The sequence below is a fragment of the Oryzias latipes genome, chromosome 15, assembly GCF_053564925.1.
Source record: "Oryzias latipes strain Hd-rR chromosome 15, Olatipes_Hd-rR_3.1".
NCBI classification, from domain to species: domain Eukaryota; kingdom Metazoa; phylum Chordata; class Actinopteri; order Beloniformes; family Adrianichthyidae; genus Oryzias; species Oryzias latipes.
This window is the reverse complement of record NC_136251.1, coordinates 2846960-2869663: the sequence shown is the minus strand read 5'-3', so window position 1 is coordinate 2869663 and position 22704 is coordinate 2846960. Positions and strand designations below refer to the sequence as shown.

Genomic DNA, 22704 nt, shown 5'->3' with positions numbered 1-22704 from the left:
TTGCATAAAAGAGACATTTTAGAACGGATTGGTTAAGTGGAAGACTAACCAGTCAGGAGCAAAGCACAAAAGACTTATTTTTATAGTTGGTGTCCTGCAGAGCGGCCTATCCCTAATTGGAGGATCACAAGCTCGGCTTCTGCCCCGCCAGCACAAGGACGCAGCAGAGCTCCCATTAGTATTTGAATATATGGATGGGGCTGTGACCTTAACCCACCAGACACAGTATGGGTATTAACACCTAATATACATCTATTGCAGATGTCTACTGAACGTCTCAGACAACTCTATTTTGTTACTCTGTTAGATGAGCACCAATAATGTTCTGAAAGATTTCTGAACATAGAGGTCTACACATCTACCTATAGACATCTAATCTTGGGATATTGTTAGAGAACTTTTTTTTTAAACATTTACTAGTCAAAAAAATACATTCTGCAATTTTACATCCATCTTCAGAACCCACTGAATCCCTTTTGGGGTCACAGGTTTGCTGGTTCCAACCCAGCTACTGTTTGAAGGTGGAGTATACCCTAATCAGGTAACCCGTATGTCACAGGGCCACAAAAACACACAGGAACCTGTGAAACATGTTATTGAATTGTGGGAGGAATTCAGTAACACGTAGAGGGTAAACATGCAAACTTCACACAGAAAGGTCCCAATTGAGGATTGGAACCCGGATTCTTCTCATCGTAAGGTGAACAAGGTAACGACTACGCCACCAACTAGTAATTGCAAAGTTTACATTCCAAAAAGTAGGAATTATTTCCACTGAAATATACCTGGAGTTAAAGGATCCAACAAATATATATCTTTTGTTTTTTTATAATTTTTTTATTGAGCATCAGGAGTACAGAACATGTACAAAGGCAAAGGTCAAATGTCAGACATTATCCAAACAATGCTTTTTTTTTTTGTAAACAAGAAAAACACATAGCTGAACCCTACTCCCACCCCACCCCACAGAACACGAGACATCCGAAAAATTAAAAAACAATAATATACGTTATATACACTGACCAAAAATATAAACGCAACACTTTTGTTATTGCTCCCAATTTTATGGTATGAACTCAAAGATTTGAAACATTTTCCACATACACAAAATAACCAGTTCTCTGAAATATTGTTCACAAATCTGTCTAAATCTGTGATAGTGAGCACTTCTCCTTTGCCAAGACAATCAATTTTTCAATTTTGCACAGGAGGAGCTGCCATTTACTTTCAGTCAAGCATCGTTCCATATGTTGTCCTCCAAAGCCAGTTCCTCCCCAACTGATTCACCCAGTCTGTCCGGATTTTAACAAGATTTGTGTTTTTTAAGGAAGTTATCTGATCATGTATTCTTGAGATAAATCTTCTAAGATGTACTGGGGTTTCTAAAAGTGCTTCTATACCTGAGCATGACGGCAAATATGGAAAGTCTGAGGTGTGACGCTGAAGGAAGTGGCGAATTTGGAAGTAACGGAATAGGCTAGACCAGGGGAGATTAAACTTATGTGAAAGATCATCAAAGCTGGCCAAAACTGAGTTTTTGTACATGTCTTTGAACAAGTGAATACCTTGCTTTTTCCAGAGAATGAAACCAGAGTCCAGTCTAGCATGGGGAAACTGGGGATTCCTGTTTATGGGACTTAAATGTAGGAGATCCCCACAGTCAAAGTTCCGTCTGAACTGAAACCATATTTTAAGAGCATTTATGACGACTGGGTTATCGGTGTATTTAAGGGCAGAGAGAGACAAGTCAGAGGTGGCCAGAGCACGGAGGGAGGTTGAAATCCATGATGCATCTTCAAGAAGGCACCAGTCCACATCAGGACTGTGGAGCCAGTGTAAGATATTCTTTGTGGCTTCTAGACGAAGAGAGAGGGCTTTAGCTAAGATCTTTGCATCGCAGTTGAGGAGAGAGATGGGTTGGTACGAGCTACAGTCTTTACCTGGTTTGAGCAGAAGGGTAATTGATGCTTCGGTTAATGTCTGGGGTAGTGAGCCACAGGATAGGGTCATTAAGCATATCAAGTAGTATTGGGGATAGTTTGTTTGAGAATTTTTTATAAAACTCTATAGGGTACCCGTCTGGGCCTGGAGCCTTTCCATTTTGCATTGAGTGTATTGCATTAGTGATTTCTTTATGGTCCAGTGGAAGCTCAGCATTGGTCCTGTGTATTTCTGTTACTAAGGGGGATTCTAAGTTATTTAAAAACATTTTCATTTCCGAGCAATCTTCTGTCATTTCTGACATATACAGGTCGGAGTAAAAGGAAGTAAATACTTTGTTGATTTCTGCTGGGTCAATAGTCAGTGTGCCATCTTTTTTTGTTATTTGGGGGATAAGTTGAGCAGCTGAACGACACTTCAGTTGGTGTGCTAAGAAACGTCCAGCTTTGTCGCCATGTTCATAGAGGTATCCCCGTGATTTTAACAGGAGCTGTTCTGTTTTTTCAGTTGCTATCAAATTATATTTTGTTTGGAGGTCTAGTCTCTTTTTATAGAATTCAGGGGAGGGAGAAGCACAATACTGAGCATCCACTTTAGATATAGATGTAATAAGCTCTTCTTGTGTGGTCCTTTTCATTTTGTTTATTTTAGCTGAATATGAAATAATCTCACCTCTGATAACAGCCTTTAATGTTTCCCAGAGGATAGAAGGGGAGATGTCATCTTTTTGGTTAGTTTCTATGAAGTATTCTTTGGGATATAATTTTGCAAAAAATATCTTCAGCCAAGAAGTTTCTGTCAAAATTCCGGGGGGGGCGTTCCAATTTATAGTAAGGAAACACAAGATCCAGTAGTACAGGGGCGTGGTCAGATTCAATTATAGATGAGTATTCAACTTCTGAAACAAATTAGAAAAGATTCTGGTCAACGTAAAAATAGTCTATTCGACTATATGAATGATGTACAAGGGAAAAAAAAGAATATGATTTACTTTGTGGATACAAAACACGGTCAACACATCCTATCTCGTTCATAAAATTTGATAGGAGTTTGGCTTTTTTGGAAATGTTTGTTGATTTAGGATTGGAGCGATCAAGTGTTGGATTTATTACACAGTTCAAGTCTCCACCAAAAATTAACTGGTGTGAGTTTAGGTCAGGAATCAATGACATTACCTTACCTATAAATTATTCATCATCCTAATTTGGGGCGTAGATGTTTACCAAGACCACAGGCTTATGATACAGGAGCCCAGACACAATCACAAACCGCCCTTGAGGGTCTGAAATAATGGTGGTTACAGCAAACTGGATTTTTTTATGAAATAATATGACTGTTCTGCAGGTTTTAGAAGTAAGATTAGAATGAAATATATTATCAACCCAACTTTTTTTTAAGTCTGACTTGGTCTTTAACCAGTAAGGGAGTTTCCTGAAGAAAGGCAATATCACATTTCAAATGTTTAAGGTGATTAAGTATTCTAGCTCGTTTAACGGGTCCATTTAAACCTTTTACATTCCAAGTAATGAAACGTACAGGAGCTCCTCCTGCATCAGCAGCGTTCACCATATAAAAAATAAAAGAGAAAAAGACCCAGAAGTGACAGCCAGGGTGCACACCTTATTAATTACTTTATCAAAGCAAAAGAGCAGTCCATGCTGCAGGAGAGTGATGACGTCCCCTTCCCCACCCCGTTTAAACCTGAACTAAGAACTAAGCCTATACCTGTCCTTCTCCATGAGGCAAGCTGCAGGTTAAACACTATTTTTCCTACGAACGTCTGGTAGCACATTTCCTTGTGTTATGCATAGGGCTCCCAGCTCTAGAACATAAGCACTAAAATTCAGACAATCATTAGTGAACAACTGAAGTGTTAACTAATTATTTAAAGGGGGAAAAAAAACAACTAAATAATAATGACAATAAAAAAAAAGAAATTAGAGTGACGAATTTAAGCTACAGACATATAGACCACTAATCATGTCTTGGCATATGTATAAACCTCAGATCCTGAGGCTGAATATGTTTAAAAAATAAAAAAAAACACATAAGAACGAAAAAACAAATGTAATAAAAGTAAAATAAAACACACACACACACACACACACACGCGTATAAACTAAGGATCCCGACGCACGACGGTGGTTACGTCAGTTAGTGGTTTTTGGCTTAAGATAGCATGAAATACTCACACTTTGAGTCCAGTGTCAACATGCTCAAATTTCTGGCCGTAAAATGTCTGCGCTTCGTCAGGCCAGTCGAAAGTCAGTCCGTTATTGTTGAACATCACTCGCAGCCGGGCCGGTAGAGCAGGTGGAATTTGACGTTCTTCTGCTACAACGCTCGTTTGACTCCGTTAAACGCAGCTCTGGTAAACTCTGATGGTGGCACCTTGGTATTTCAGCTCATGACTCCGCGCCCTTCTTTTTGCTGGAACCTAGAAAAGCAGACCAGGAACGTGCGAGGAGATGATCTTAGGCCGGGTTTGGAGGTCGGGGTCCGGTGTGCTCTCTCAAGCTCAGGCGGCGCGGGGGAAACTTCTGGTCCCATCAGCTGCATCAGCACATCCGACATGAACTTCACGGGGTCTTTGCCGTTTCCGCTGCCTTCGGGGATGTTCAGAATGCAGAGATTAGATCTCCGTGAGCGGTTTTCCAGGTCGTCACATCGATCCAAAAGCTCCTGGTTGTGATTCTGGAGCATTCTGATGGCAGATTCCGCAATGGTGAGCCGCTCAAAGTTATCGCCAGCAACCCCCTCCACGGAGGTAAGACGGCTCTGGAAGGAGTTGAGAGTTGTCTGTAGCGAATCTAGAGAGGATTGTAGTGGTTTGATGGGAATTTCAATGTCCTCCTTCTGTGAGGTTCTCTGTTTTGCGAACTCAGCCGCTAGTTGGTCCATAATGTCTGCACCAGCTGCAACAGGCGGCGGGGGTGTCCCAGACGCTCCTTCGGTGCTCGGAGAGTTGCTAGCTGTGAAAGATGCTAACTTAGCCGCTGCGCGCGTGGCCGGGGTTTGCACGCTGTTGGCCGATTTGGCCCTATTAAGCGCTACTCATTCTTACCAAGAGAGTTTGATACTACCACCACTAAATATATACCAAAGTTTACGCAGTGAAATATCATAAAGAGGGGTTAACAAAAGAAATGAGCCGGGAGCCTCTTTCTATGTGTCACAACAGGAAGTCAACAAATATATTTCTGTTTAGATTTTAAATTGTCATATAACTGAACAAAATGATGGAAAAAGGTCAGAGAAGTGAATCTATCTGCAATCAGCGGCAGTTTTCACACTACATCTCCCATGATGCATAGAGTTAAAGTGACAGCGTCTCAGTGTACAACAAGTCTTCCCTTTATGTTGGGTTAAAACAACCTGTAACATCATAACAATTCAAAAAGGAAAGAAAGACCAACAGACAAAGGTACCTTTACGAGGAGAGCAGACAGAGATCTACCCAGTAAACAATCTCTCTCCACTCTGGCGCAAATTCTGCTGCCTCCTGTTTTAATAAGTTGATTTGGGTTGTCCCTAAGTTACACATGCGCTGAGCTCTAAGGAGGGGAAACAGATAAAAACACAGCTGCAGCGCTATCAGAAAGCATTTATTACAACATGTCCGTCCTTCCACAGTCTTCTCAAATCATCTGTGGACCTGCAAATCCGTTTCTCACAGATAAACTAACACAGAGCGTCCTTCGATTCATTTTAGACACAGCTAACACAGGTTCTCAGGAGAATGCTAAAAAGACGCAAAGATAAACATTTTCTCCCAAGGGTGTCACCTCCACCTTCCTGTGAAACAGATATATATATATTTATATATATATATATATACGTGATGCGTAAAATAAGCAAATATGAGATAACTTGTATACATTATTCCAACAGTTTAAAACGTCTTGAAACCACAATGAACACACATCAAACATCAAACATCAAATCTTCTTGATGAAGTCAAAGGTCAACAGTTTAGTTCTCCTTCAAGGTTTGTGTTCATTAACAGCCAAACATCCCAGAGTTTGGTCCAAGTCATCTTTCTAACTGAAACATTTTTCCAATAACATCTGGATTATTTTACATGTTAAACTTAAGAAGAAGTAATAACAACATTTAAGAAACTGGATTAAGGTGAAGTGGACAACAGACACAATTAAACTAAATTGAAACAATTTATTCATCTAAATAGAAATAAAAAATTTTTGTTAAAGTTTTCAAAGACTTCATCTTTGATTAAAACAAAAGAAAAACTAATAAAACTTCAACATGTTCACTTTTTCTGTAGCTACAGAAAACATTAATATGTTAGTTTTTTTGTGTAAAATTTATCAAACATATTGTGATCATATTTTTCAAAAATTACAGTTGCCTTTGCACCAACATTGAAAAAAATATATAAAAAAAGTAAATCACTATTTAGAAAGAATATATTTCTTTTTTGTAAAGTTACATAAAATTGCATGTTAATAAACTGAAGGGAAAAACAACTACCAGGGTAAAATGTCAAATAATTTAGTTGAAAATTATTACGGAAAACTAACTTAACTTTTATTACATCTTTTAGAAAAAACAGTTGCAACTTCCAGCTTTTTCTGTCACAGTTATCACAAAAATGCTCGTGACATTGCAGAGGGACTGTACATCAATACAGACTGTAGAGTTTCTCCTTTTTTAATTTTTGGATGCTGGAGTGCAGCGGGATTTTTGTTACTGCAGAAAACTGCAGTAAAAACTGCAGTTCCAAAAAGAGCCCGTGATAGGCAAAATCCGTGAAGTAGAAACTTTTATTTTTTAACTATTATTATACAATTAAATACTCTATTATACATTTAAAAGAAAGAACAAACCATTTTACAGGCTCAAGCATTTGTTTCACAAATAAAAGGACTCTAGAAACGTTTTTTCAACAAATAACTTCTGTACTGTACTGTCAAATAATAATTTTAATCAGTGACTCAGGTGTATTTCACTGCTCTTCAGACTGAGCCGCTGCATCCTGACTCCGCTCTGCAGTGTTTTCTTCTTTTGAAGCCCGCGGTGCAGCTGTGTTTGTTCAGGAGAAGAACATAGTGATAGACAGTTGTTGTCGCTCCTTTTTCTGCTTTGCAAAAAGATCCCTATACACCGACATGCCACCATCAAGAGAATTTGCACGTACGTAATGTAAATTTGTCAAGCTGTTTTACGTACGTGTACATATTAAACTGCAACGTTATTGACGCACAGGTAGAGAAGAAGCGGAGTGACTTTTTAACCAATCAGAACACAGAACACAATGCACGATGCAAATCCGTGAAGTAGCGAAACCGTGAAAAGTAAACCGCGTTATATCGAGGGATCACTGTATTCTGTACATAGACGACTGCAGATCTCCCCATCAGAACTGTCATATTGTTAATTTTTCTGATGATACAGTCCCTGCTGTCTCTGTCTTCCAACCAACCGCAGCATCACAGCTCAGCTATACAGGAATTTATGGAGTGGTGTAACAACTTACATCTTGAGCTCATTTTGATGCCTGTGGAGATAAAGAAGTACAAATACCTGGGAACAGTCTTTGATGACCTGCTGAGGTTTTCTTCAAACACTGAGGCTATTTTAACAAAATGCAGTCAGAGACAATTCCTCCTGAGAAAATTAAAATCCTTTGGAACCAACAGTGACATTCTGACCAGATTCTACTACTCCATTGAAAATGTAATAACCTTCTCATTCGTCTGCTAGTTTCACTCACTAACTGTACAGAACAAAAACTGTCTTACACAGTGTAATAGTCTGTTTAAAAATCAACAAGCAGCCAATCAGAACACTTATCCCTTTGTACGATCAGAAAACAACAAAAAAAGCCCCCAGAATCCTCCAAGACCCCTTCATTGTTATGCATCATGAGTTTCAGTGGCTCCCCTCACATTGCAGACTTTGGCTTCCTGGATGCAAAACACAGAGTTGGTTACCAGGGCAGTCCAGCTGCTTAACACTGATTTACAATCCAGCTAATCAGTGCAAGTAACCCTTGTGCTATCCTATGGGGTAAAAATGACCATTGACGTGTTCTCCCTACCATGACAAAGGTGGATAAAGGTGGAAAGATTTCATGTAATCCATGGACACCAGTGAAGATCACAAATCATTGAAGAAAAAAGGTTCAGAGCTCTGTCTAGTGGGTCTAGATGACCCAACTCCCAATGCTAAAGTGCCTAGGATAGCACAAGAGTTTTAAATAGCACTGCGCTTTTCTGGACTGAGAGGTCTGAGGTCTTTCCAGGTATCTGTTGTAGCCACTCCTCCAGCTTGGGGGTTACTGCCCCGAGTGCTCCAATTACCACAGGCACCACTGTCACCTTCACTTTCCAGGCTTTCTCCAGTTCTTCTCTGAGTCCCTGGTATTTCTCCAGTTTCTCATGTTCCTTCTTCCTGATGTTCCCATCGCTTGGCACTGCCACATCCACCACAACGCCAGATCCATCCTATCAGTCTGGATCTGGAAGTCCCACAGGATCTTTGCTTGCCCCCTTGGGATAAATGGAGTTGTTTGAATTTGAATTGAAGAACAACCAGTTTGCTGAACTGTGTTGAGTTTTGTAGCTGATGGGGGTCTTCTGTTAGCCATAAAACTCTCTTTGCTGCCATCCTCAGAAGAAGCTGCTTATCCTCTCAAATCATTGATGCTACAAACGCTAAAAGACTTTGTGAACAGTCACAACTTTCAAAGAAAACAACAGCAGCTTCAAGCTTGGCTTACTAACTTGCTGGTGGCCTTCTGAGACATCCACGTGGAGACTTCTGTTGTTTTCCAACCTCAACATCTGGAAAAAGGCTTTTGTGTCAGAACACAAGACCATGAGGGGCCCTGAAAGTCTCACAGACATGAAGGTTGGTGCAGAAACCACTGGGGTTCAAATGAAACTCAAAAGAATGACAGAAGAGGAACCCACGAAGGTCTGCTGCAGCTCTGTTCTTTTTTTAACCCTTGTGCTATCTTAAATGACCCCCCCCCTTCCATTGAGGTGTTCTCCCTACCATGACAAAGGTGGATAAAGGTGGAAAGATTTCATGTAATCCATGGACACCAGTGAAGATCACAAATCATTGAAGAAAAAAGGTTCAGAGCACTGTCTAGTGGGTCTAGATGACCCATCTCCCAATGTTAAAGTGCCTAGGATAGCACAAGGGTTACAGAGGATCTTTTAGCCTCTGACTTTTGTTGAGGGCGCACATTAAAGAAAGCACAGCCCCAATCTGCAGAAACTTTATTTGTATCACATAAGTAAAGGACGGGAGATTCTGCAGGAAGAGTCTGACAAATGTTTATTTAGATTTTCTTCTGCTTGTCACAAACATTCATGAAACCTGAAGTGTGATTCTGGAAAAAGGAAAAACTGGACAGAAAAATGAAGTTTCATGTCTACGTCTTCACATCAAGAAAACAATCTAACAGAGGTTCCCTTCAAATCAGAAAATATCACCAAACAGCCTTTTTTCATTTATTATCTCAGGATTCAGTCATAAAATTCTTTTCCAACCAAAAAGCAGACAGAGTCGAAGCTGACCGTGTCCCACAGAGGAAAGCCCCCCCCTGTGCCAGCTGCATCTAGAAGACAAATGGACGTGGAGATGACCCGCAGGCTCAGCTGGAGTCACAGCAGGTTCAGGATGGAGCTGGCCTGGGAAGCCAGTTTGCTGCTGCTGTGATCCGTCAGTTTGCTCAGACTCTCCTTCATGTTCACAGAGATGAGCTCGTCCCTTGTCAGGCCTGAAACACAGAGGTACACCTCAGCAGGGGGTGGGGTACCACACCTGGACACTCCTCTCATCAATCCTGCTTTCTTTCAGACAAATTCCCATTTTCAAAAATGTCTTTCCATCCATCCTTTGTGTCGGAGTGAAGTTTGACATTGGGGGTGTGTGGGGCAGCAGTCTTAGCAGGGAAGCTTTAACCCTTGTGTTATCTTTGATGACCCCCCCCTTCCATTGACGTGTTCTCCCTACCATGACAAAGGTGGATAAAGGTGGAAAGATTTCATGTAATCCATGGACACCAGTGAAGATCACAAATCATTGAAGAAAAAAGGTTCAGAGCACTGTCTAAAGCAGGGGTCGGGAACCTTTTTGGCCAAGAGAGCCATAAACGCCACATATTTTGAAATGTAATTTTGAAAGAGCCATACAATAATGTAGTGTCCCCTTCCCACACTGAGGCACGGAGACTTAACCTCTTTTAAGTTATTCTGGTTACTGCAAACCGCAAGAAACGCTATACAATTAATTCAGCAACTCCTAAGTCTCTTCCACCGAGACGAGAACACGTCTCCCAACTTTATATTCCCCTGCTCCCGCTGCAGCCCTCCCATTTCCCTTATTCGGCCCATAGCTGAACCCCATTGGTCCAAACTACCTAACAACAGGCTGAGCGACAGAACTGAGAGCCAATCAGATCTCTGTTTGATGCGTTTAATGAACTCCAGAACTTTTAACGCGGCCCAACAGCCATCCAACTCAGTCCGCGACAATATGTTTAAAACTAAATATACAAATGAATGTGTGCATTTTTAAAGTACAATAAGTCTGTGGATTATTTTTTAATAACATCGTTATGCTGTTGCTGATAAATGATAAGTATTTCTCGTGGTAGTTTTGCTGATGGTCTAGTCTGGTTGATACATGGTGAGTTTCTGCTTCATGCAGGCGTTGAGACTTTAAACGTGATCGTAGGTCTGAATGTTCTGTAGATGTGAGGCAGACTGCTCACATGCAGACCTGGAGCCAAACACACACTCACACGCTGCAGTGGGTGACGGGCAGCGGGTTTTACGTTTTTACATTCCCTGCGTGATTCACCATGCTGCCCGTGCCCCCCCCCCCCCACCCCCTGCTTTCTCCCTCACACATCCTTTCCCCGCATCTGCGCACTCTTTCTCAGAGACGGGAGCGCGCAGTTTTAGGCACGTCAATTCACAGGTTTCCGGCTGGTACAAACTCTGTGAAATAATAGATAATAGTAACTGATAGTGCTGGCGCATCGCATCGCACCCGAGAAGGACTGGTCTAATGAAAAAAAAAGTATAATTAAAGATTTGTCTGCGAGCCACATGTGACCATCAAAAGAGCCATATATGGCTCGCGAGCCATAGGTTCCCGACCCCTGGTCTAGTGGGTCTAGATGACCCAACTCCTAACGTTAAAGTGCGTAGGAGAGCACAAGGGTTAATAAGATATATTTAGATAATAGATAGATAGCCTCAGATCAAATAATGAAGGGAGGGTTCTAGCCCCTCGCTCCATCCCATTCTCCTCATGCATGTGTGCCTTTTCTCTGGTTTCATCCCACAGTCCAAAAAAGATGCTTCACATGTTAATTGGTGTCTCTTAATTGTCCCTTGGTGTGCGTGTGGTGATGTAACTGACTGGTCACCTGCTCAGGGTGAACCCCCACCTTTCCCCAACATCAGTTGGGTTGACTCCATGACCCCGAGAGGGATTCAGCTGATTCTGAAGATGACTGGATGGATGATGGAGTTCCTATTTTGTTATTCCAACTGTAACTGCAGTGCAGTCAAATTGTTGGAGCTCCTGTTTAAATCAGTCGTCCTTGCTTTCCCACCTTGCTTAGCATTAAGTCCACTAAGTCAAGATAGACCAGGTCCTGATTCAGAGATGGTCTCCCTCTACCTTTTCCTTCTTTCTATAACATTTAAATATGTTATGAAATGAAACCCCTTACTGCAGTTAGCCAAGGTGCAGATGAGACCCAGAGTGCTGAACTTGACCTCGACGGCTGCTGCAGGATCCTCCAGGATCTTCTTCAGCTCAGGTAGAAGCTCTGCGTCTCTTAACGGATCTTTCACAGATTCTGCAGACACCACAAACATGAAAAACCCTCAACAGCATTTCCAAATGAACCTCTTTAACCTATTTGATTTGTAGAAGAACTGCCTTATGACAATCTGAGTCTTTCGTTGACTATTTTGGGGGGTAATTTTCTTCATTCTTCCCTTCCATATTTAGCTGCAATCCACAACAAACAACCTCTTACATGCACCCCCCTCTACCAATAGGAGCTGCTAATGGTGAAGCACCACCCACTCTTAGGTTAAGTCTCTCCTAATTGGTTGATTTAACTGAAACGACTTTTGTCTTTAATGTAGCTCACTAATCAGAAGAATCTGAGGCTACAGAAAAATGTGTGCTCTAACCTTTCAGTTTGTTTACTCATCTGTGTTTCTGTGCAGGACTCAAGAAATGAAATGAAAATGATGTTTTTGGTGTATTTAAGGTGTTCTTACTACAGTTTTCTCATGATGAAGGCCATATATAAAGAAAATTGAGATTAAAACCTCATTTCTGAGTTTTTTTTTCAAATTGTAGCGGATCAGGAGCAGATAATAACTTCTGTTTGAAAAAGCTGTCAGTTGTGCACAGAAACTGAAATGGGCGGGCCAAAGTCTCCCAGCTCTGCTCCATTTTGATGCATCATCCACAGACAAAAAGATCCATGTACTTGTTTTCCTCATCTGAACGTCTGTACGGCTGGATAGCTCCAACATTGCTCGCCATTTTTGTTGCACTGACAATGCTAGGTTGAGGTTTCGAGGGGCTATAAGCTAGCGGGAAAGAGTGTAAACAAAGGGACGATGGGATATTCGCTCAGGCTTACTCCGCACCAACAGAGAGGGGAATTTCTGATGAACTCCTGTTGCTCTGCAGAAACTATGTTCTAAAAAATGACACAGGTTTTTTTAATTTTGCCTAAAAACAGCCTCATCTTAAGTAAAGGATCACTAGGAACGCTTTAGAAATAGATCAAAAGATGACTGGAGTAGGACTTGAAGCAGAGAGAAAGTCTTGGTCTCAGGAGCTTTGCAGGTCTCCCACCACCACTATGCTTCAGTGACATGCCCAGCGTGAGTTTAACTGCTCTGCTTATGGTGTGCAAGTGCCACACTGTGTTTGTGTTTTGTTTGCTTATAAATAGAAAAGTTAGTAAAGCACATAATCTGTCAAATCTATATCTGTGTCAGCAAAAATATTCTATGAAGGATACATTGCACATATTTTTGAGAAAATAAATAATTTTTCCGGGGCTTAACATGATGAAGTTTTATGTTTTAACACTGATTTTGAGAAAACATACTAGTTCTATACAAACGAGCGTTATTCATCTAAATATTCAGTCAAACTGAATCCTTGCACCCCCATCACGGGAAAATTCTGGAACAGTTTACCAATGTCAAGAGCCGACGCTATTGCCAGGGCGACCAGGGCTTCATTCTGCATAATGACATGTTCGCTCGTTGCCATGGAGATCAGCTGTTGAATTCCACCTTCTTTGGCCACGGCACGCACAACTTCCTGTGAGAGAAGAAGCTGTTGTGAGGCCGATGTCTACAAAGAACGGAATGATGTTTTGTGTTGGCGGAAGCTCACCGGGTTTCTGCTGTGTCTGATCAGAGCTGCTAGAAGACGACTGGCTTCTCCCCGCACCCCCACATGGTCTTTGGCTTCACACCACTCTATGATGCGTGCGAGAAGCACAGCGTCGCCACCCAGCATCAGTGCTGCCTCCTCTGAATTCCAGATGGGAAGACAAGAAGAGAGAGGCTATTTCAGAGATGTGCACAAGCACAGTTTGTTCGTCTCAGGTGCTGGACAGTCTCAGAAAGTTTGGCCAACATTACAAAATAGAAGGAAAGACCAAAAAGTTGAATATGCGTTTTCACAGAAATTAAATCAATTGTAAACCTACTGTTTGCACAATAAAACAAAAAAAGGAAAGAACTGGAGAACCAGATCCACCAGCTGTGGAAGCACACGTGTATGGAAGCGATTCTGTAGTATAATTAAAAATAAAAGTCAAAACCAGAAATGCTTTTTCATTTTCAAAATAAAGCTGCATTTTTTTACTAAAAATTAAAATGAAAAAGCAATCCAGCAAAATGCTTTTTCATTTTCTTCTTCAACACCGCTTTTTTTCTGTCACTTAATTGAAATGATAAAGAAAATGGTATTTGACATTTCATTTTCAAAAAGTTCTCTGGTAAATGTGTAGCAAAATTCATTTAGAAATGTCTTATTTGACAATTAAATGGATTAACAGAAATACTTTTTAATTTTCAAAATGTAACTGCATCAAATGACTCAAAATTAAAATGAAAAATCAATATTTCAGAATGCTTTTTCCTTTTGTTGTGTCGGTCAAGTTGTAGAAAAGAACACCCGCTCAGTTCAAGATCCAACTTTATTCTTCTTCTGCAGCTTCTCTCAGTCCCAGCTACTCATACATCAGTGATCATCTCCACATACTGGGTAAAAGGTGTAATGACACTCCATAACAACACCACATATCCCCCTTTTTTAGATTTTAAACCAATAGAGAATTCTCCATAAAAGGAAACATTTGACTCCATAACTTTTCAAATGGTATGAATAACAAAATACAAATAGAAACAGAATTGTCAATTTGAGTTAACCCCTGAACATTAAGGTAAAGAATATTCACTCTCCATTAAATGAGATAACCTGTGGCCAGAATGTTTAACTGAAATATATGACCTTGGTAATATCAAATTTTATATATATGACCTTGGTAATATCAAATTTTATATATATGACCTTGGTAATATCAAATTTTATTAACAACCAAAGTCAAAGTCAGGAACAACATAAACATTTGTAACAGTTTATCATAACCTGTCATCCCCCCGAAAAAAAACACTTAAGTGGGTTAGGGTTAACCACTGAGCCAGGTAGGAGGCAGAACGTGCCTGCGACCACGCCAGCGCCCCAGAGGAGAAGGCAAAGGATCAAAAGATGGTAGATACACCTCCTCAGGCTGTACAGAACTGTCATGAGTCTCTTCAGCAATGGCAGGTGATGCTGGGGACAAATGAATGGCATTCTACACCTTGCCATCTGAGAGTTTGAAGGTTGAAGGTCCTTTTTGTGCCAAAACCTGAAGCAGCTGTGTGAACTTGGAACGTCCTTTCTTCACGAAACCAGGTTTCCTTATCCGCACATAGGAACCACATGTAAAGTTTGCGGTTTGTGCTGCACGTCGCTTATCTGTGTACTGTTTAATCCTAGCTTGGCGTCGCGGAACCATTTTGCTCAACGTCCCACATTTCATCTGAGAAGATGCACGTGGAGGAGCCAGGTTTTTTATGTTGAGTTTGGTGCAAAAAGGGCGGCCATGCAGCAGTTCGGCTGGTGAAACAAAAGTTATTGCATGAGGAGTAGCCCGATAAGCAAGGAGAAAGTCAGTAATATAGGGGAGCCATGGCTGACCTTGAATGTCAGTTGTTTGTAAGCAGTGTACAAACACCCTGTTCCACCTCTCCATTTCACCATTACTCTGAGGGTAGTAGTTGGAGCTGCGGCAGTGCGTTATGTCGCGAGCAGCTAAGAAGTCCTCAAACTCAGTAGAAACAAAACAAGAACCATTGTCAGTCACTAATTCGAGGGGGTTACCTTCACGACTGAACACAGCAGACAAAAACAAAGTGACAGTCGCAGTAGTTACATTTGAGAGAAATGTTACTTCAGGCCACTTACTGTAGTAATCTATCAGTGTGATGGCGTAACGACAGTCAGCTGAAGCAGAGTTAAAGGGTCCCACTATATCTATAGCAACCTTTTCCCACGTTGTCCTGGGAAGGGGAATCGGTTGTAAGGGGGCAGCTCTAGTTATAGCAGTTTTGTCGTGCTGGGAGCAGGTTGTGCAGGATTTGACAGCAGCTTCCACATCCACATCCATACCAGGCCACCAATAGAGCTCTCTCAAAAGTTGTTTGGTCCTAACAATACCTTGGTGCGTGTCGTGAGCTAGCTGTATAAACCGAGATCGCAGCGAGGTGGGAACGACAAGATGATGAGATCCACGGATCAGGTAACCGTCTGTTTCAGCCAGCTCTGCTTGGATGTGGTAGTAGGGTAAAAGAGCTGGGTCAAGGCCTTTTGCATTACGGGGCCAGCCATCACGAAGATAAACTAGAACCTGTTGCAACACAGGACAGTCCAGACAGGCCTGGATCAGCTGGTCTTTTGTGACAGCGGCAAAGTCCACATTAGCCACCAGTGCTACCATGTCCTCTTCTAGCTCGTGTGGTGGAGGAGAAAAGACAGATAAACGAGATAAACAGTCTGCCACAACGTTCTCACGACCCGGTTTATACTCTACAGTGTAGTTAAAACACATGAGGCAAGCTGATTATCTAGCAATCCGCATTCCTGCTCGTCCAAAACCTTTAGTAGATAGCAGCGTAGTGAATGGGCTATGGTCAGTGCGTAGAGTAAAGTGTTTACCCCACAAATATGTGCGCCAGCGTTCAGCGGCCCAAATACAGGCGAGCGCCTCTCTCTCAATCATAGAATACCACTAAGAGACCGGGAAGCAAACGCAATGTTTTTTTCGGTGTCCCCATGTAACTGGGTAAGTACTGTAACAATACCATAATCACATGCATCTGCGGTAACTATGCTGGGAAGAGCTGGGTCAAACAGAGAAAGAGCAGAGCCAGTAGCTATCAGTTTTTTAGAGTTCTCAAAAGCCACTTGTGCCTCCTCAGTCCACTCGAAGTTTGCGTTCTTACGCAACGTGGCACGAAGTGGTTCCACAACACAAGCATAGTTGGGAATGAAATTTGAATACCACCCTGTAAGGCCCAGGAAAGAGTGTAGAGTTGTAGCATCACAAGGGGAAGCAGCATCTGTGATAGCACTGATGTGATCAGGATTTGGCCTGATACCTGTAACAGAAACAATGTGCCCCAAAAATGACAGCTCAGTTTGTATGAACAAGCACTTTTCCATGTTAAGTTTCGGCCCACTACTGCACAGCCGGTGCACCACAGCCTTTAATCGCTTTTCGTGAAGATCAGGCGTGTTAGCAAACACAATTACATCGTCCAAATAGCATTGAACACCATCCAAACCTGACAGAATCTGTGTCATCATCCTTTAAAAAGCACTGGGGGCTGAAGCCAAACCAAAAGGTACTCTGGTAAGACGGAACAGTCCATCATGTGAAATGAAACCAGTAAGGTCCCTGCTTTCAGGATGAAGGGGTACTTGGTGGTAAGCATTCTGCAAGTCTATGGTGGAAAACATCCATGCTCCACGTAGCTCATGAAACACCTCCTCAATGTGTGGTAGCGGATGGCTGTCAACAACCACTGCTGAAGAAGGCACAGCTGCACTGACCCGGCAATCGCTGATAACAAGGTTCAGAGCATTGAAAAGATCCAAACCCAAAAGTGGGTTTCCAGTTGACACCACGTACACATTGATTGTGGCACAGCTTGTTCCACAGCTCACTGTCAGTTCCAAACACCCTAAGACAGAAATAGGTTCTCCTGAGTATGTAACTAGTCTTCTTTTTGCTACGGAAAGTGGAATATGACCATAATGTTTCTGGTACAGGCGCATAGGGAGAATGGACACTGCAGATCCAGTATCGACCAGCAGGTCAACTGTAATTGTGGGTCCCTCAGCTGCACGCATAGAGACTTTGCACATCAGCCTGCTGTTAAGGCTTGTCATGTCCTCTTCTTCCACTAGTAATATTTTGATTGTATCAGGCTGTTCAACCGACACTTCCCTCACTTTATTTAACACAGTCCCACTCCTGCAGACTCTCTCAAAATGTCCATGTTTACTGCATTTTCTGCATGTGGCTGATTTAGCAGGGCATTTAGGAAAACTTGCAATGTGTGTTAAAGATCCACAGCGGTAACATGTGTTACCAGCAAACCCACGTCCATTTGGCAGGACTCTCTATGGTGCTTTAGCTTGTGGACGCCCGTGACCGTGTCTGTACCTGCACCATGACCGTGTCCCCTGCACCATGCCAACTACAGCTTCACAGGCTGGCGTAGTTATAGCTTTAGCTTCTGCCAGAGCACTTTCAATCTGAGATTGATTCAGATAATGTGAGAGTTTTCTGTAGAGTGAGATTGCCTTCCATAAGCAGGCGTTCTCGGATCCTCCTGTTGTTGGTTTTTTCCACAATTTGATCACGTATCATGTCATCAGCCAGCGAGCCAAAGTTGCACGTAGTAACGAGCTCACGTAAGGCAGCAGCATACTGAGCAGTTGACTCAGCAACACGTTGAGCCTGACGAAACTTATTTCTCTCTGTCACTGTATTTAACTTGGGTATGAAAAACGTCTTTAATGACTGCAGGGCATCTGCGTCGGAGTCACCCGTATCCGGCAAAGTGTAGAAAATGTGCTGGGCTTCCGCGCCAACAGTGTGGATCAGCAGCGCCCGTTTCCTCTTGTCCTCCATCTTGTCGGCTAACGCCAGTACGTAGTTTTCAAACGTGCGTATCCAAGACTCCAGAGGGATTGTAGACACACCGGGATTCTGTAGGAATGCTGGGGTCGGCAAAATTCCTAGTAAAGCTATCCTCGTCGCCAACATGTTGTGTCGGTCGAATTGTAGAAAAGAAATGTAGACACCCGCTCAGTTCAAGATCCAACTTTAGTCTTTTTCTGCAGCTTCTCTCAGTCCCAATTACTCATACATCAGTGATTATCTCCACCTACTGGGTAAAAGGTGTAATGACACTCCATAGCAACACCACACATTTCTACTTAAAAAAACGCTTATTCTGTGTCATAATTAAAACGAAAAGGCAAAGAGGGGATTGCATTTTCATTTTAACATCCACCCTGCAAACATTGTCGCATTATTCAATTCGAATAAGCATTTACAGCGGAGAGGCGGGGCGATGACGTCAGTGCTATCTCCCTGTGTCCGGCTACTACAGACACAGACATGCTAGGAGCAGTGTAGCTTTGTGTTAGCGGCATAATCATAACAGTAATAAAAGCACATTCAGAAGATAGTCTCCTGCAGCTTCGCGCTGATTTTGCTGTTCGATGACAGCTGGAGTCCCATCAACAGCTATAGCAGATTTCACCCATGCTAAAACACACCAACACACACTCAGCTTCGCGCTGAGTGTGTGTTGGTCCAACCACCATCTATCTTCTAAATGTGCTTTTATTGTTGTGATTATTATTAAAGGCCTGCTCACTCATATTTTTTTTAAATCCGTACTGTCAGTGCTTTTTTCTGCGCTGTAAGGAGGAACCGAAAGACGGGTTAGGATTAGGCTAATATGTGATTAAAACATTAGCCGTGGAGAGGTACTTAAAACTCTGAACGGGCATTGAGCATCTTGGATGTAAATATGTAGGAATTACACCAGCCTTTATTTTATTCTGGACACCACTGGAAACACAAATTCATATGATGGTTTCTCAGATCGTAGCAGCATTTCCGCCTTCGGCAATCGGCAGCTTTGGGTCGCGGGGCTTCGTGCTCCACTATGTGAAGGCAGCTGTCGGTCCGAAGAAAAAAAGCTTGTCCGGGGGGGGGGTTTCGATGAACCGTGGTGCGTCCGAAGGAGGGCAGCAGAAGGTGGAAATGTTGCTACGTAGTCCTGAGAAGCTGTGTAAAATCATCAAAAGTTCAAAACCAACACAAAGTCCTCTTCTCTGCCACTAACACAAAGCTGCACTGCTCCTAGCATGAGTCTCTTAGCAGCTGGACACACGGAGATAGCACTGACGTCATCGCCCCCCCTCCCCGCTGGAAATGCTAAGTGGAATTGAATAATGCGACAATGTTCGCAGGGTGGATGTTAAAATGAAAATGCAATCCCCTCTTTGCATTTTCATTTTAATTATGACACAGAATAAACTGTTTTTAAGTAGAAATGAAAAATCATTTTGAAGTATTGATTTTTCATTTTAATTTTCAGTCATTTGATGCAGCTACATTTTGAAAATGAAAAATCATTTCTGTTAATCCATTTATTTGTCAAATTAGACATTTCTAAATGAATTTTGCTACACATTTACCAGAGAACTTTTTGAAAATGAAATGTCAAAAACCATTTTCATTATCATATTAATGAAGTGACAGCGCTAATGTATGCTATCACTTTGGCTGGGGGGGAGATGCGTAAAGGCAGGGGAGAGGTGGTCGGCCCCGCTCTTCTGGATGATCTATAGACAGTATATATCACTGGACATACTGACCCCTCTCTCTCTTCACGTTCCGAATAGGAAGTACCTGCCGGCTTCAAGAAGCCAAAGTCCCATAAACTTCCAAAGAAATTAACAGCTGTTAATTCTACTGATACCTTTTTCTTAACATCTTCTTGTTAATCCTAACTTTTTTTTATGATGATTTTTCTTTATCCCAAATTATTCAAGTTTAAACTGACCAATCAGATGCCTCAGTGAAACCATGTGGTGCCCGCTGGCCCCCACCTCGAATGTTTTATTGACAGATTCTCCCGAGCTGCTTTCAGTAGAAAGGGTGTGGACTTTGAACAAGCTTTCTCATGATTGCTGACAGTAGTAGACCTAGAAACATTACTCAGACCAACTCGGACCAATCACCGTCATCTGGCTCTAAATGGCGATGCCTGTGTCGCGGAAAAATGGCGACAGCTAAGGTATTTTCTATGGGTGACGTCACACTCGCTTTGTCCAGTGATATATGTCTGTCTCTTCATCTGAACTCCATGTTTCCTGCCATGCAGGGTCTGATGGTGAGTCACATTTACCTGATTCAGCACGTCAGTCCTCTTCTTACCTTGTCCATCCACCATCATGCGCAGTGTTCCCAACAGCTTGAACTGAACCGGTGGCATGTCGGTACGCAGCAGAGACTTTATCCTTTCAGTCACACCGTCCTCCAGCATCCGCACTTTGTTGATAGCTGGGAGACACAGATGTCAAATCAGTCAAACAATGCTTTTTGTGTGAGTCTTTGGGTGTGCTCGTGTGAAGATACGTTTTATATCCATTAGCTGACTGAGACTACCAGAGCTGAACATCACCAGATTATATTTGTTTGTTCCCTGCTGTCTCTAATTCTCAATTCAGCTTTTACCATAATAATAACTCTTTAACTTTTTTTTAACAAAAGTTTCATTTTTACATCCACCAGAGGAATAATATCCAGACTTCTCTGCTTCATGTAACTTATAAAACTTTAATATTTCAAAAGTAAAAGAAAGTTCAATCTAAACTCATTCTAAGATTCAGACACTTCATCTCTCTTCCCTTCCAGGCCTCGCGGGCTGGTGTCCTACACGTTTTACAACCAACCTACAATTGAAGCTCCTTATAGGCTAAACAGACCTGATCCAGGTAATCAGCAGCAAATAAGGTAGGATTTCTGGAAAACCAGCAGTACGCTGGCCCTCGGGGCCTGGATTTGGGGACCCCTGCTGTATAGAATAGTCAAATTCAATTATATTTTTTTGTCCCACAGCAGCAGTCACTGACTGCAAGTTGGAACGATTTCGGCGCCTTTCAGCGAAAATATGACCCCCGCCACGTCTCGAAAAGTCACCAAAGTGTTAACACACCTCAGATAAATTGAAAATGAAGTTTCCACAAAGTCACCCCCCCCCCCAAAAGATGATGACATCACGGCGAGTGATCCCGCCAAAAAAATTAGTGGGCTGAAAACCTTAAAAAATTGTTTCAAAATACAGTTACTTAAAAAATACAGTTAAACCAAAACACACGTGTTGGGGATATCCCAAAGAAGTTCTGAAATCATTATGGGACGGCCACACAACCTATGGCTTGGCGGCCATTTTGTGGCGAACTCTGAGAATTGGCGATTTTTGTGTTTTTCCACGAAATGGGAAAACAAAACTTTTGTTTGAGCGATTTTCACGAAATTGCACAAACTTGCTGCCAGCTTGTGAAGGAAATTGTTTTATTATTATCATTGTGTAAATGTATTTGTCTAAATGTATGTTTAAATGTTAACTCAGATTGACCTTTTTACCTCTTCTGAAAACAGTTGTGTGTTTGTTCATCTGCTTCTCATCCCCCACCCAGGATGAGGGGTTTACGACACACTGTCCTGGGCTGATAAGGGATACTGTTTGAACTTAGAATCCAACCAAAAGGGTCATTTGACGACACCCCCTAATGAACTTTTTGTCTTCGTCTTGAAAATGTTACCTCGTTCTTGTGTCCTTAATAAAAGCAGCACAGGGAGAGGCAGACCTTTGAGAAGAGAAGCGTGGTAGACGTTTTCTGTCACTCTTGCTCGTCTCCCTCGTGCATGAGAAACTTGATTCTTGTTGTGGTTTGTTGTTTATAATTGTGTTTTTCTTTAATGTCTAGATGCATTTATCTGACACAGCTCCAGTCTACAAACACCACAGAAGTGTCATTGACCTTTGACCGCCATCTTGCATTTAAAAAAAAAAGCCTCTTTAGCGCCACATACAAACGAAAACTCGTCCCAGAGATTTTTCGCCATTGTCTCGTAACTTCTCAGGCATCCAAAGCAAGGTCATGTGGAGAAAATGTTAGAATTATAAGTTCAAAGGCTGGAACTGGAAAAAATGAAAAACACTGGATATGGACATATAAGGAATGTGGGCGTGGTCAGCAAAAAAAAACACTGTTGCTAAGAACAACAAAAAGTTGGCTTTTTGTGATTCATCTGAAACTTACATCGATTTGTTCATCATCCCGAGGCGACAAAAACATAAAATTGTTGCTATGGAGAAAAAAATCAACAGAAAAATTTGTTTTTTTACTAACTTATGAAATATAGTTCTCCCCAATGGAGCAATGTGTTTTTCTGAGTCAGTTGATGATGCTGATCGCTAAGCTAGCACTTTTAGCTAAATTAGCATAACTAGCATAGTTAGCATAATTATCATCTTAAACAATGTGTTTTTCTGAGTCAGTTGATGATATTGATGGCTATGCTAG

General features: G+C 41.9%; 1 protein-coding gene and 1 long non-coding RNA gene across 6 annotated transcripts in view; one reads left to right on the top strand and one right to left on the bottom strand.

Moving 5' to 3' along the window:
* The first annotated feature begins 4474 nt into the window (after window positions 1–4474).
* The window catches only part of LOC105357494 (uncharacterized), a 38295-nt gene continuing 20065 nt past the window's right edge, over window positions 4475–22704 (top strand). Inside the window, exons 1-2 of the long non-coding RNA XR_013647756.1 lie at window positions 4475–4708; window positions 21029–21108. This is a non-coding gene — a long non-coding RNA (uncharacterized LOC105357494). The remainder of the gene's footprint in view (window positions 4709–21028; window positions 21109–22704) is intronic.
* The window catches only part of LOC101165120 (rap1 GTPase-GDP dissociation stimulator 1), a 62876-nt gene continuing 49346 nt past the window's right edge, over window positions 9175–22704 (bottom strand). For 3 of the 5 annotated variants that reach the window (XM_004084335.5, XM_020699740.3, XM_078931652.1), the window contains 5 exons: window positions 20549–20674; window positions 13366–13505; window positions 13164–13290; window positions 11663–11791; window positions 9175–9694 (listed from right to left, as the gene is read on the bottom strand). In XM_004084335.5, the coding sequence (XP_004084383.1) occupies window positions 9579–9694; window positions 11663–11791; window positions 13164–13290; window positions 13366–13505; window positions 20549–20674 (638 nt within the window). In that variant the 3' untranslated portion in view covers window positions 9175–9578. The remainder of the gene's footprint in view (window positions 9695–11662; window positions 11792–13163; window positions 13291–13365; window positions 13506–20548; window positions 20675–22704) is intronic. The other 2 variants (XM_020699741.3, XM_011492565.4) reach the window with 1 other exon arrangement.